At 41.2% G+C, this 14,108-nt stretch overlaps 1 protein-coding gene across 1 annotated transcript in view; it reads right to left on the bottom strand.

Annotated features, from left to right (window-relative positions):
* The window catches only part of LOC117499026 (potassium voltage-gated channel subfamily H member 3-like), a 29,835-nt gene that overhangs the window by 10,409 nt on the left and 5,318 nt on the right, over nt 1-14,108 (bottom strand). The window contains exons 2-10 of the mRNA XM_034151254.1: nt 12,002-12,235; nt 11,759-11,890; nt 10,716-10,861; nt 9,843-10,074; nt 8,607-8,764; nt 6,365-6,572; nt 3,413-3,733; nt 2,875-3,074; nt 2,200-2,449 (exon numbers count right to left, since the gene is read on the bottom strand). Of these exons, the coding sequence (XP_034007145.1) occupies nt 2,200-2,449; nt 2,875-3,074; nt 3,413-3,733; nt 6,365-6,572; nt 8,607-8,764; nt 9,843-10,074; nt 10,716-10,861; nt 11,759-11,890; nt 12,002-12,235 (1,881 nt within the window). The remainder of the gene's footprint in view (nt 1-2,199; nt 2,450-2,874; nt 3,075-3,412; nt 3,734-6,364; nt 6,573-8,606; nt 8,765-9,842; nt 10,075-10,715; nt 10,862-11,758; nt 11,891-12,001; nt 12,236-14,108) is intronic.

The following is a 14,108-nucleotide window of genomic DNA, read 5'->3' as shown; positions in this document are numbered from 1 at the left end:
GATCATATTATGATGCGTGGTATGAAAGATAGCACCACAAATTATCAAAAGCGAACTTTTACATAATTTTAAAGTATTTTTTAGCTAATTGTTTTTGGTTTTCTTGCTTGGGGTCCCAAACCCACTTTACACTGCCTGTCAAGCACCAAACTGCATACATAAACAGTGGATTATCTGATCAACATAGTGGGGCATTTTGTAATTTTTCCAGACAATTTAAATGCACAAAAACCTACATACTGTAACACACTACAGGAAAGGGAAGACCCCCCAAAGAAGCGCAATAGGGCCCCTTTACATTAGCCATGACTACTTCATAAGGAGATTATTTGTCAATGTTGTGTTAGAAATTAGTTCCACTGCCCCTAAAGCTGCAAAACAAAGAATAATGCTGTAAATGGATTTCCTGTTGTGCTTCTCACCGCTCCCCAAATGTCCCATCAGTCTGCCTGGGTCACACTTCATTTCTCACTGCATGGGGAGAATCCACTTTGCCCACAGGGGCGATGTAATATGGGGATAATTACATTTGTTCTCATAATGCAGCACTAGGCTTTGCTCCTTCAGCATGCTCCCTCTTCATAAAAAGCTGGCTGGATATTAAACACTGGATGTTTAATAACTTCCACAGAAATAAAAGCTCTTGCTCATCTCCTGCTCAAAATGCTGGCACCTAGCTTCTAAAATAGACCGAAAATAAATGAGTTTTATAATATATAGTGTATTTTTGTTTACTTAAAAAGCCCTTTACGGTATTGCTCCGGCATATTTTGGGAGTTATAGGCCACAAACTCAATCTTAGAGTCTATTACCTGAGTCTCTAAATTATTTTTCCGCATCACAGATGTGACACAAGTAATTGTATTTCAGCTGAGGCAAACAGCAGGGAGCAGTCGTGTAATTCTCCTGGTGTTTTCTAGTCTGCAGTGCTTACTTTGGGACTCTCTGTGATGCAGATTAGTTTTTTTACATAATCTTCTTTATGCTGGAAAAAAGAGGCTGCGTTTCTGAGTCACTTTACTGCCAGAATCTAGGAGGGCTTCTTAGGCTTTGGAGTCCAAGACAGAGAAACTCTTCAAGATTCAGGTCGCAAAATAACTCACTCAGACAAACACTCAACCTCACAACGGATGCACTTACCTTGTTATTTAACCTGGTTCAAAGCAGGTTTCTTACTGTGAGACACCAAGAGGTTCACCCCCCTTACACAAACGTTATGTCATTAAAGGTCCCCTATTATACTGTTCTTCATCAATATATTACAGGTCTCAGATATATACAGAGCCTGTCTCTGATTGGCTGAAACACCAAACAGATCATTGCAGCATTACCCATAATCCCCTCTGTTTCAGCCCTGTTTCCAAAGTGCTGATTCTCTGTCTGTTACTTTAGATGAAAATAAGGAGCCCCTCCCCACGCCCCTCTGAGCACCTCAATGGTGCTCTAGGAGGAGATCCAGGTGATAAGGTGGGGGGGGGTTACCTTGGTTGCTGATTGGCTAATGGTTACACAAGCCAACACATTGTTATGACATGGCCAAAATCTGATCAGCTCATTTTCAGACAGGTTTTTATATAAATGGATCAGGACAAAAAGAGAGAATCTTTTTTCCTGAAACTTTCAGAGTCTCTTTCCACAGAGGGGACACATGTTGATGGAGAAGAGACATGAAGAAGAGGGGACACATGTTGATGTAGAAGAGACATGAAGAAGAGGGGACACATGTTGATGTAGAAGAGACATGAAGAAGAGGGGACACATGTTGATGTAGAAGAGACATGAAGAAGAGGGGACACATGTTGATGTAGAAGAGACATGAAGAAGAGGGGACACATGGTGATGAAGAAGAGACATGAAGAAGAGGGGACACATGGTGATGAAGAAGAGACATGAAGAAGAGGGGACACATGTTGATGTAGAAGAGACATGAAGAAGAGGGGACACATGTTGATGTAGAAGAGACATGAAGAAGAGGGGACACATGTTGATGTAGAAGAGACATGAAGAAGAGGGGACACATGTTGATGTAGAAGAGACATGAAGAAGAGGGGACACATGTTGATGTAGAAGAGACATGAAGAAGAGGGGACACATGTTGATGTAGAAGAGACATGAAGAAGTGTATTTTGCATAATAGGCAACATTTAAATCAGACTATGAGACACCAAAATGTTCACAGATAAATCAATGGATGTTTACCCAGTATGGCGAGCACCGTGTTGTCCTTCAGCACCTCCATGGATCCGGAGCAGACGAAGTAGATGGCCTGCAGAGCGTCTCCCTGGCGGATCAGGAACTCTCCGGGGGCGCAGAAGGAGGTCTTGATGATGAGGGAGAGCGAGCGCAGACACCCCCTGCTGGCCGACTCGAAGAGCGGCAGCTGCAGCAGCTCGCTGTTCAGATGCATCGCGATGTCCGCACGCAGCTCGTCAGGGAAGTCCTTCAGCAGCTGGGGGGGGGGAAGGAGGAGAAATTAATATCTGCAGCCACACAAAGATACACAAAACAATATGCACACTTTTCTTTAAGTGCTTAATCCTCAGAACTGTTACAGGATGTGTTTTTTGTAAATTGTGTAACTATTTAGTGTGCAACAGAGTAGAAAAGCACAAATGATTTATGGGAAAGTTGAGAGTTTGTACCTTCAAGTAGTAGCGTTTGTCCCCCATCGTGTTATCTCGTTAAAAAGCATTATCCCGATGTAATGTAATGTCATTTGAACATTAAAAACATAACATTTAAGCACACTTGTAATAACAAATGTGTGCCTTAATGTAAGTAATTAACTAGGTTAGCTTCATGGAGATATATGTTAATTTATTTCCACCTGTAGCGTCTCCTCTTACTGTATTTTAATCAGTGAGTGTCTCGTACCTCGCTGACGTCGATGCCGTTGTTAACCGACCAGGTCGTCTGGAAACACTCCATCATGCGTTGCTCGAGGGTTTTGGGCAGCCGGTGCGTCCGGATGAAGTCCTTCAGGTCTTTGGTGCGCGTGTGGTAGAGCGAGCGGCGGGAATACATCCTCTGAATGATCGCCGTCACGTTTCCAAACACCACGGCGTGCATCAATGCTGCAGAGACGGAAAAGCTCAGTATAATACTACTACTATAGTTCAGTTATGTCATTTTCTAATTCAATTCAAGGCTTTTATTGTCATAAGTGCAGATATGTCAATGAACATCTTAGGTCACAGGCTCCTCCAGCAGTGCAACACAATAAAACAGATAAAATAGTAAGTAAATACAAATAAAATTGAATTGAAATAGCGTATGTGTGTGTGTGTATTACTGGCAATAAACTTGATTCTAATCCTGATTATTTCTGCATAAAGTGTCAGTTTAATGTTGTGTTTTCATATGAATGATTGTACTGGATATTGAAAGATATGTAAAGGTATTTGAACCCCACCTCCAATCAGCATGGTGCAGATGGAGAAGATCTTCTCAGAGTCGGTGTTGGCTGAAACGTTCCCGAAGCCCACGCTGGTGAGGCTGCTCAGAGCGAAGTAAAGCGAGGTCACGTACGAGCTGCGGACAGACGGCCCGCCTCCTAACGTCGCCCCCGAGCCTCCGGACGTCCTCGCTTTGATCGGGCTGCCGTTCCACTGGCTGTGATTGGTCAGTGCAGTCGCCACGATGCCCTGCGGCGAATCAGAGGCTCCCAGCAGGGAGGTCAGCGGGGACAGGAAGTACGGCGTTCCCAAACGTTTGGCCAGTTCATGCAGCCAGCCTGGTGGCAACAGGGCTTCATTAGAGACTCATTATTTCATGTATTTGGGTGAGAAGCTGCAGTTTAATTATTTAGAATCAGTGGGAACTGGGTGATGTGCATGCACGGAATAACAGATTCATAAAAACCATGCATAAAAGAGATAGTTTAAAAACAACATTGTAAATACGGTAGGTGCTAAGACAAGTTAAAAGACTTCTGGGCAAGCAGCTGCGAATCACTAGTCTGTTTTCTAAATGTTCTTCTCCTAGTACAACAACAATGTTATTATGCTGCGTATGTTCTTCATTGTTTAGCTGCTCTAGACCCATGGTGATTTGCTTTACGTTTTAAAGTTATTACAAGGATTCCTACGAATCAATACAAGTCAAGTTTTGACATTTAATTAGCCAGATGACAAAGTAATGCAGCGTGACAGCCAGACACAAAACAGCAAGTGGAGTAAAGAGAAATGTTACACACAGAACATTGTAACCTTAGTGAGTTTCTCTGATGTGAATAACACTGTCAGGGATTTCTATCTGAGGAACTTGTGTTGTGTATTGGTTAATAAACAGCGTTCTTAGAGTGCCTCTCAATCTGACAGCGTTGTTAAGAGCCTGTACTTCACTTCTGCACGCATACTCATTATCCAGGAATAATGGAGCGCTGCCCGGCTCATCGGAGGCAATTTAGGGTTCAGTGTCTCGCTCAATTACCAACCCTGTAATAAACAGACAGCATCTCCACCACCTGAGCCAAAGCTGCTCCATCTGCGTCACTGGAGGCATTTTCTGTACATTTCCACCACTGTTACAGCTCTACTCTCCTCATGTGTCAGTAATTCAAACAGTCGAGCCACCATCACCTCACAGTGGTGTTGTTGTTGTTGTTGTTTAGCACCCAGTAGGCAGAGGTGGGAAGTAGTGGAGTACAAATACTTTGTTACTGTACTTAAGTACATGTTTCTGGTATCAGTACTTTACTCCACTACTTATTTTTCTGACGACTTTGACTTCTTACATGTTGAACCCAAATACCTGTACTTTCTACTTCTTACATGTTGAACCCAAATACCTGTACTTTCTACTTCTTACATGTTGAACACAAATACCTGTACTTTCTACTTCTCACATTTTGAACACAAATACCTGTACTTTCTACTTCTTACATGTTGAACTCAAATACCTGAACTTTCTACTTCTTACATGTTGAACACAAATACCTGTACTTTCTACTTCTTACATGTTGAACCCAAATACCTGTACTTTCTACTTCTTACATATTGAACACAAATACCTGTACTTTCTACTTCTTACATGTTGAACACAAATACCTGTACTTTCTACTTCTTACATGTTGAACCCAAATACCTGTACTTTCTACTTCTTACATGTTGAACACAAATACCTGTACTTTCTACTTCTTACATTTTGAACTCAAATACCTGTACTTTCTACTTCTTACATGTTGAACCCAAATACCTGTACTTTCTACTTCTTACATGTTGAACACAAATACCTGTACTTTCTACTTCTTACATGTTGAACACAAATACCTGTACTTTCTACTTCTTACATGTTGAACCCAAATACCTGTACTTTCTACTTCTTACATGTTGAACTCAAATACCTGTACTTTCTACTTCTTACATGTTGAACCCAAATACCTGTACTTTCTACTTCTTACATGTTGAACTCAAATACCTGTACTCTCTACTTCTTACATGTTGAACCCAAATACCTGTACTTTCTACTTCTTACATGTTGAACTCAAATACCTGTACTTTCTACTTCTTACATGTTGAACCCAAATACCTGTACTTTCTACTTCTTACATGTTGAACCCAAATACCTGTACTTTCTACTTCTTACATGTTGAACACAAATACCTGTACTTTCTACTTCTCACATTTCCCAAACAGGCTGGTTCCTTTAGTTTGAATGTGTGTTTGGTGGCGTGATCATTATTATTTAGAGTCATTGCGTGCCTATTGATTTGAACACGATCCGTGTATCCATCATTTCCTGGTCTTCTCTAAAGAAGAGGGACCAATGAAAACGTTGTCATGTTGCCGTTGTTCAGCATGGAAACATTCATTAGCTAACAATGACATTATTGTTCTATTCATATAAAGGGAGGTCAGGTACTCTTTAAAACAGATGCTAGTTATGGGTACTTTTTACTGAAGTACATTTCAAAGTCCTCTTTACTTTGACTTGAGTAAAGAAGTTTAGTCAGTACTTCTACTTTTACCAGAGTATTTTTAAACACGAGTATCTGTACTTCTACTTGAGTAAAGGATGTGTGTACTTTTGCCATCTCTGCCAGTAGGAGAGGAGACGGATATAATTAGAGGTGTTTTCTCAGCTAAAGGACACACACACACACACACACACACACACACACACACACACACACACACACACACACACACACACACACACACACACACACACACACACACACACACACACACACACACACACACACACACAACACACACACACACACACACACACACACACACACACACACACACACACACACACACACACACACAACACACACACACACACACACACACACACACACACACACACACACACACACACACACACACACACACACACACACACACATTACACACACCTATGTCCCAGGTGGCGGGGCTGTTGCTCTCGATCTCGCTGCGTCCGATGAAGTACCAGACGCAGGCCATCCAGTGGCCCAGCAGGGCGAAGGTGGACATGAGGAGCGTGAGCACCACGGCGCTGTACTGGGAGTACCGGTCCAGCTTCTGCAGGAGGCGCAGCAGGCGGAGGAGGCGCACCGTCTTCAGGAGGTGAACCCCGAAGTTCTGCGAGAGAGAGGAGATAAGGGAAGTGGAGCTCATTAGGATGGGACGCATCATTCCTGGACAGTAGATTTGAATCAGCGCTACATTTCAGACTTAATCCTCAAAGTCTCTCATCAGAAGCAAATTAAAAGTTGCACTCTGAAGGGATTCTTAAAGAACTTTTTAAAACTCAGCTAAAAACTCACCTCTTTGCACTGGCTTTTAATACTAGTTGAACATAACATTTTTACTGATCAGGGTTTCCGTCAGCCGGTAATTACCTTTTTTTAGCTGGTAAAATGTATTAAAAACCGGTAAATTCAAAATGTCCGGTAATAATTAGGGATGCTCCAATCGATTGGCCGCCGATCATTATCGGCCGATATTCACTCTTAATAGTTTGATCGGTGCTCTCTATAAAGGCCGATCAGGAGAGCTGGAACTGATCGATATGGACATAAACGCGAGTGAAGTATAACCGGACCCGAGAGAGATCAGATCAGCTGCTGAGTCTGACGGAGACACGCAGCTCTGATCACCTGAAGCCCCGCCCTCTGTTTAACGAGCTGCATGAGAAATTATTGTTGAAACATGACCGGTAAGTTTCAAATTTGTCCTGTAAAATAAATTATTTCCGAACATTTGACCGGGGAGAAAAAATCCAAGCGGAAACCCTGATGTGTTTTTATATATTTATCATGTTTTTAATTATTGTTTTATTATTTTACACCCAATGTGTTTAAATTAGGTAATATACTATTTGGTGCATGAGCTTGAGAGGGACCTTTGGGATTTTAGCCTTTGCAGACCATTAACCTATGGGACCCACTACAGGCGGGGGAAAACCCAACAGGGCCTCTTAAAAATGACCTCATTAAACACCTCCTCACCCCTCTATTAACTGAAGTTGCAATTTCCTGCTTGTTTTGTCGCCCAATCAGTGGTCTGTTAATTGAAGCAGCTCCGGTTTCCACACAGATGAATTACACAACAATCAGACGGGATGTAATTCTCTAGAGATCTGAGTATGGATCCATTCAGGGCATTTCATTCTGAACTGAATGCAGAAGTGTCTCCACCCAGTATCTATCTCAGAGGACGATACCTGAAGCACAACAGAAACAGAAAACTGCAAACGCATCACATGACCTGTTGTCAAGCGAAAAGCGCCGAAAAGTCAGAAGCATAATTTAGTTTTCGACACATTTCCCTTGTTTTTATTACAATGTAATCATCTTGTGTTTCTTCAGATTCAGTGATCGAGTATCAGTTACAAAGCTCTGCAATCAACATCATCCGGTTAATCACTCGCCTTCACTAGTCATTTGTCGTCAGCACGCTCATTCATCAGTTTAATTATCGGTTGCCTAATAATGAGTTTCTTGTTGGAGCTCAGAGTCTCAGTTTTCTTCCTTTGAAGCCACTACTGAGAGCGGGATTTAAAGAAAATATGGAGCACAAATGTTAAGATAAAACCAATTATCTTTTGCCTCTTCTGTGTAGCATTACATTTGCTCTTTCATGGTCTTTTTTCAATTATTATTGAGCGGGAGTTGAACAGCAGGAGAGCTATTGATAAAACAATCAGGGCCTACACATCACACACACACATACATCACACCTAGAGGCACACACAAGTGTAAAAGCATGCAGATTAAATGCATCCTCCTAACACGTGTGCACAGCAGTGTTTCCTTTATAATTGTAGGCAACATATTTTCCTATTTTCCTGGGATGTGGATTTTGAAAAGTGGCTGATAGATATTTGTTAAAGTAACATATACTGTATGAGCAGATGATGAGGATAATTGAATACTAACAAGTGTAAACCTCATAATAGGATTATTTTGAGTTCAGACTATGTGCCATGAAACTGCCTTGAATTGAACCAAAGGGGCTGGAAATGTTATTCAATTTTGAAATGTATGTAAGATGTGTCTTTGTATTTATGCGTGTGTGTGTGTGTGTGTGTGTGTGTGTGTGTGTGTGTGTGTGTGTGTGTGTGTGTGTGTGTGTGTGTGTGTGTGTGTGTGTGTGTGTGTGTGTGTGACCCACCACACTGATATTGAAGGCGTACAGCAGGTCAAAGGGCAAGGCGGCGATCAGATCCACGAACAGCCAGGAGGTGACGTAGTGGATGCAGATGCAGCGCGAGTCGTACACCACCTGACCCGACGTGCTGACGAAGGTGGTGCGGAAGTTCAACACGATGTCTGGAAAACAAAAACTCCACAATTAACACAAAATATTTCAATTGTGGTATATGAAAAAACACAAAATTATGCAAAAAAAAGACAAGTTAGACGCGAAGTTAGCTGTTTTTGTGCTAAGCTAACAGGCTGTTGGTTGTGCCTTGAATAATTTCTTTAAGACATTACATTTATTTTATCCAAAAACACTTAAAATAGGTGCAAAAAAACACTTCAAACAAGCCAAACCATTGTAAGAGCTTATGCATTCATTTCAAATGAGCTAAAAGTACTACACATTATTTATAAAATGCAGGTTTTTCATATGTACAGTACAGACATGAGATGGATTTATATCCCCCTAAAATCAAAACATTTCTTCAGATATAAAACCCAGTGGATAAAAAAGACATTTCCTTTTAACAAGCCCTCCTCGAGCCGGATTAGTGGACTTGGCTGTCAGAGGGGAGATGTCAGGGTGAGATACTGCAGAGAAGATTATTAAGGAGTGGAATTAGCATACGGCTCTTGAGCGTTGGAGGCGATGTGGTGCAGCTATCTGGGCCAATTAGGAGAGAAGAGTGGTGGTTTCAGAAATGCTTGATTGGATTATGTAAACCCCTTAAACTGATATTAGATGAAAGTAGAGGAAATAAATAAATGGATAGGAGCCAAGTCTGGTTGTATTCATGTCCATAATATCTGTGTACCCACAAAAACTGCTGATCAGTGGGGTTATTGGTAAAGAAGCACCTCTTGATCCTAAATTGTGTATCCTGAATATATACCTACTTCCAAGAATGTAAGGTTTCTGCTCAATGCTTGCTTTTTGGAGGCTAAACGGTGCATAGCTCACACATGGGAAGAACCATGGACTTTCTCAACGGCTGAAAGGGATGACTTTCTACCTCGCTCTTGAAAGGATACGTTTGGAAAACCTTTTACGACTTCCTGGAGCATAATGGTCTACAACATGATATGGAGAATGAAGACACGTGAATATTATTTGGGCTGTGTTTCTATTTTCTTCTTTCTGTTTTGTTTGTTTTGCTGATAGTATGTGAAGTCTGTCTTGGAAACAAACATAGTGAAATTGCCTCACCGATGATGAACAGTATCTCCACCAAGATGTCGCTGTGACTCGGAGGGTTTCTCTCCGCCGGAGTGAAGCAGACGTTGTAGGGAACGGTGACGGCAACGTAAAATGTGGCCAACAAGATCAACCAATCCCAGCCGGCCTTGAACGCACCGTAGTGAAGGAGGATGGAACGAGACCTCTGGATGTCCGCCACCTTGTACTCTGGCACCGGGTTGGCATTGGCTCCGAGAACACTCTGGATGTAGACAAAGCGCATTGAAGAGGAAGAAACGTCCACCATATAACATTCATAATTGATTGTCTTCTTATCTTAGTGCAGCCATATTGCTTTAGAGTATCTCCACAAGCCAGCGTTAATATTTGATCATCATAAGCAGCGCTGCTTCTGCTAGTTGTGTAGTATTATTAAAGTTTTCATTTGATACGTGTCGTGTGGCTTTACATAATTCAGAAGCAAACTCAAATAAATTAGTCAAACTTGGATATGTTAACAGAAAATATTCAGAATTAGTTAGCTTCAAAGTCACATCAGGTTTGTAGGAAGAATAGAACAAATTGTGTAAGTAACTGGGCATCAATTTAAGGGATGTTTTGGAGTGGGTAAATATCCTTATAGTACCTCATACAACCCCACTTTCAAACATCAACACTCTCCCTTTAATATTAGCTGATGCAAGATAGTGAAACCTGTTAAATCAGTCGGCACCGTAATGATTTCTTCCCTCTAAGGATCCGGGTCATTAAGATCACACTGCAAGGGCCCTTCATCTCAAATCCCAGTTACTTCAATATTCATCCTCCAAAAACATCACTCTCAGTATTAAACTTGCTGCATTTCTAACTAGGCCAGAAGGTATGTAGGACAACCCGTCTCACATTGTTGATCTTGAGCTTGCTCTTGCTCTTGTCCTGTTTCTGGAGGTGTCCTGAGAGCTGGTAAAGGACCGCTCGACTGCGGCGTCGCTCCACGTTAAATCCTTGAGGACGGCTGATTTGCTGGATCTCCAGGCCCGTTTCCTCATCTGAAAAACAAGGACACAGAAAGATTTGTAAGGCAAGGCAAGGCACGTTTGTTTATATAGCACTTTTCAACACAAGGCAATTCAAAATGAAAGACATTAAGAGCATAAAACACATTAGAACACATTCAAAAGCAAAGATAATAAAACATGAACACATGAATGAAAGTTACAGTGCAGTGTGAGATTTGAATAGTTCAATTAAAAGCAGCGTCAAATAGAAAGTCTTCAGCCTGGATTTAAAAGTAGTCAGAGTTGCAGCGGACCTGATATATTTGACAATATCCATAACCTAATTCTCACATTCCTCTACCCCTAGTCTTCCCGTGAAATTATAGTTCCTTTGACAGTTTTCTAACATTCCTTTCATCCTTTTCTTTCATCCATTTTGAATCCCCAGACAACAAATGTTCCTGTCTTACTGTCACCCGAACCCATCTTTGACCTTTAAACCACTTTTCTTTAAAAGCCGGGCCGGCTAAAATGATTGGTCATGCTTTTTACAGCGCTACAGCTTCCACAGATGACATTTCTTTATGGATTTTTTGTCAAAGCACTTCAGATATTCATTGCTATCAGGATGTTAAGAGCATTCCATGGAATATAACAAAAAGTGTATCTCGAGCCGGTTTCTCAAACTTACCTACCCCACCTTTAAGTTTACCTTGTCTTTCTAGGACAAAAAAACGTCCAAATATGTGTCCTCGGTAGAAATGAAGTACAGTTTTGCTGCAGAAGTAAGATTGGTTCTCCACTTGATGTCTGCTCCCCTCCATAATATCCCTGGTCATGTCTGCTGATAGATTCGTGTCGCAGCTGCAAAGCCTCTATTAGATCATTTCATGTGAATTATAGTGAAATGGGAAAAAGTCTGACTTTCTTTTTCATGCCATCTCTCACCAGTGTCAGTTTCATTGCCATGGTCCTGGTCCTTATTCTCTGTGATGTCCTTATGTGACACCAGGAACAGAACCACCTCGCCTTTCTCATTCTTTATGGGCACGATGTCCAGCAGACACCAGAACTTGGAGCCTGTCAAAGAGATTTCATTTTCCCTCACTGAAAATACATAGTCAAAGATAACACTGACTGACAGTGACAGTATTAAACATGATTAAACATGACACTGTCCTCCAGTCTTACCACACTTCTTGTACAGAATGATCTCAGTCTTAAACTCCCGACGATCATCCAGAGCTTTCTGCATCTGCGAGGTGAGGGTCTCGCTGGTCTCGCTGCCGTACAGGAAGTGACACATGCAGCTCTTCTGCATCAGCTCGCCTCGGTTGAAGCCGGTCAGTTCACAGAAGCCATCGGAGCAGTAGACGATGGGAAAGACGGACTGGACCTGGGCGTTCCCCAGGACAAAGTTACTGTCTGGTGGGAGGAAACATGGGAAGGTAAGAGGGGAAAGAGGCAGGACAGCATCCATGATATTGTTTCAGAGGATAAGCAAAACAAAACTTTAATCTCATCAACATTAATCAAGCAGGAAACATTGTTCTGGATTGTGTCTCTGATTGTGAAAAACCAAATATTGAACTTTCTTTAAGTCCATCTGCAGTGGTGTAAAGTACATTTACTCAAGTAATGTACAATTGTAACTTTAACTTGGAATTGTACTTTACTTGAGCTAGTGGAGCCTCGCAGATGGGGGTGCTGCAGCCCCTTCAGACCCCACGCAGCAACCAGGAAATGACACCAGCAGTAACCCAGCTCACACTGTCCGCTCCTCGTAGCAGCGAGCCGCGCAACGTCCCGCCAACACGGCACCCAGACCCCACGCAGCATTCTCATCTGTTTGTCATTACTGGTGTCATTTTCTGGTTGCTAACAAACGCCATTGCAACACATAATCACTGATGTTCCGCTGTAACGGTGGTGGACTCATCAGAACAGAGCGGGCGAGCTGACCAATCAGAGCACAGTGGGCTCATAGGGAGGGGGGGGCAGGAGCTCCAACAAGCCGTTTAGGACAGAGAGTGAATACACATACTATACAGAGATGCTGTATGAGAAACCAATGTGATTTTGGAACATTGAACAATATAAATCTATTTTAGTATACCTCAACAATGGAATTATGATCAGTAGAAATGCCCATGACATGGGACCTTTAATGTACATTTTGAATGCAGGACTTTTATATGTAACAGAGTAGGGCTGTGCAATTAATCGTATTTTAATCGCAATTACGATTTTGGCCTGCCACAATTACGAAAACAACATAATCGGAAAAAACAATTATTTTGCTTTGCTAGGTTGTGACAGTGCACTGCAACATATTTGATCTAATTAATTTTGGTCTAATTTATTTGTATTTATCATATTTATATATGTTTAGTAGCTTGTGACAGTGCGCTCCAAAACATTTGTTGATCTTGTTTATTGGTATTTATTATTTTGATATTATTTATTTAAATGTAAATATAAATGTATCATTTATTTTATTTATTGGTTTTTCAGTTGAATTATACGTTCAGGGTAATCAACAGTTAAAAAGATACTGTTCAAATTATTATTTGTTTTAAAGTTCAATAAATGGATGTTTTCAAAGTCAATGAATAATCGTATTTAATAATCGTGATATCAATTATTGACCCAAATAATCGTGATTATGATTTTTGCCATAATCGCACAGCCCTATAACAGAGTATTCCTTCTTCCACCTCTTCTCCTTCTCGTTAAGCTTGGTTAGGTTTATACAAATATTATGGTTTAGGTTGAAATAACTCTTTGTGGCAGAATATCCTGCAGGCAAACTTCTCCCATGTGTAGTTTACAAAGGTCTTAATTTGAACCTGTCACTTTTCATACCCGTATTTTCTCCCTCACTTTCACAGTTTCCGGTTAATTAACTTACTGCAAGCCCAGAAAACAATGTCCTCTTTTCAGCTGCTTAACATTTCAGATAAGAGAAACAATAACAGAAGTTTACAGCCATGCTAGCAGCTAGCTGTTATGCTAACGTCTGCATGCTAACAAAGCTAACCATGATGCTAACATGTGGACATTTAGCAGTACCAATATTTACCTCTCTGTCTCCACCCGGTTCATTTTGCTGATTTAAGCGAGCTATTGTGCTAACATTAGCTATACATAGTTACAATTAAAGCTGAAATTAATGAAATTATCTTTTTCAAAGTCTAATAAACTTGATAATTGCTAAATTAAAAACTAATTAACGACGACAACGTCTTCTGTGTATCAGTGTCCACTTTAATGTCCATTTTTAAAGTAGGAAAACCGA

Source organism: Trematomus bernacchii, unplaced genomic scaffold (genome assembly GCF_902827165.1).
Source record: "Trematomus bernacchii unplaced genomic scaffold, fTreBer1.1, whole genome shotgun sequence".
Classification (NCBI taxonomy): domain Eukaryota; kingdom Metazoa; phylum Chordata; class Actinopteri; order Perciformes; family Nototheniidae; genus Trematomus; species Trematomus bernacchii.
Note: the sequence above shows the minus strand (reverse complement) of the source record. Positions and strands in the feature narration are given on the sequence as shown.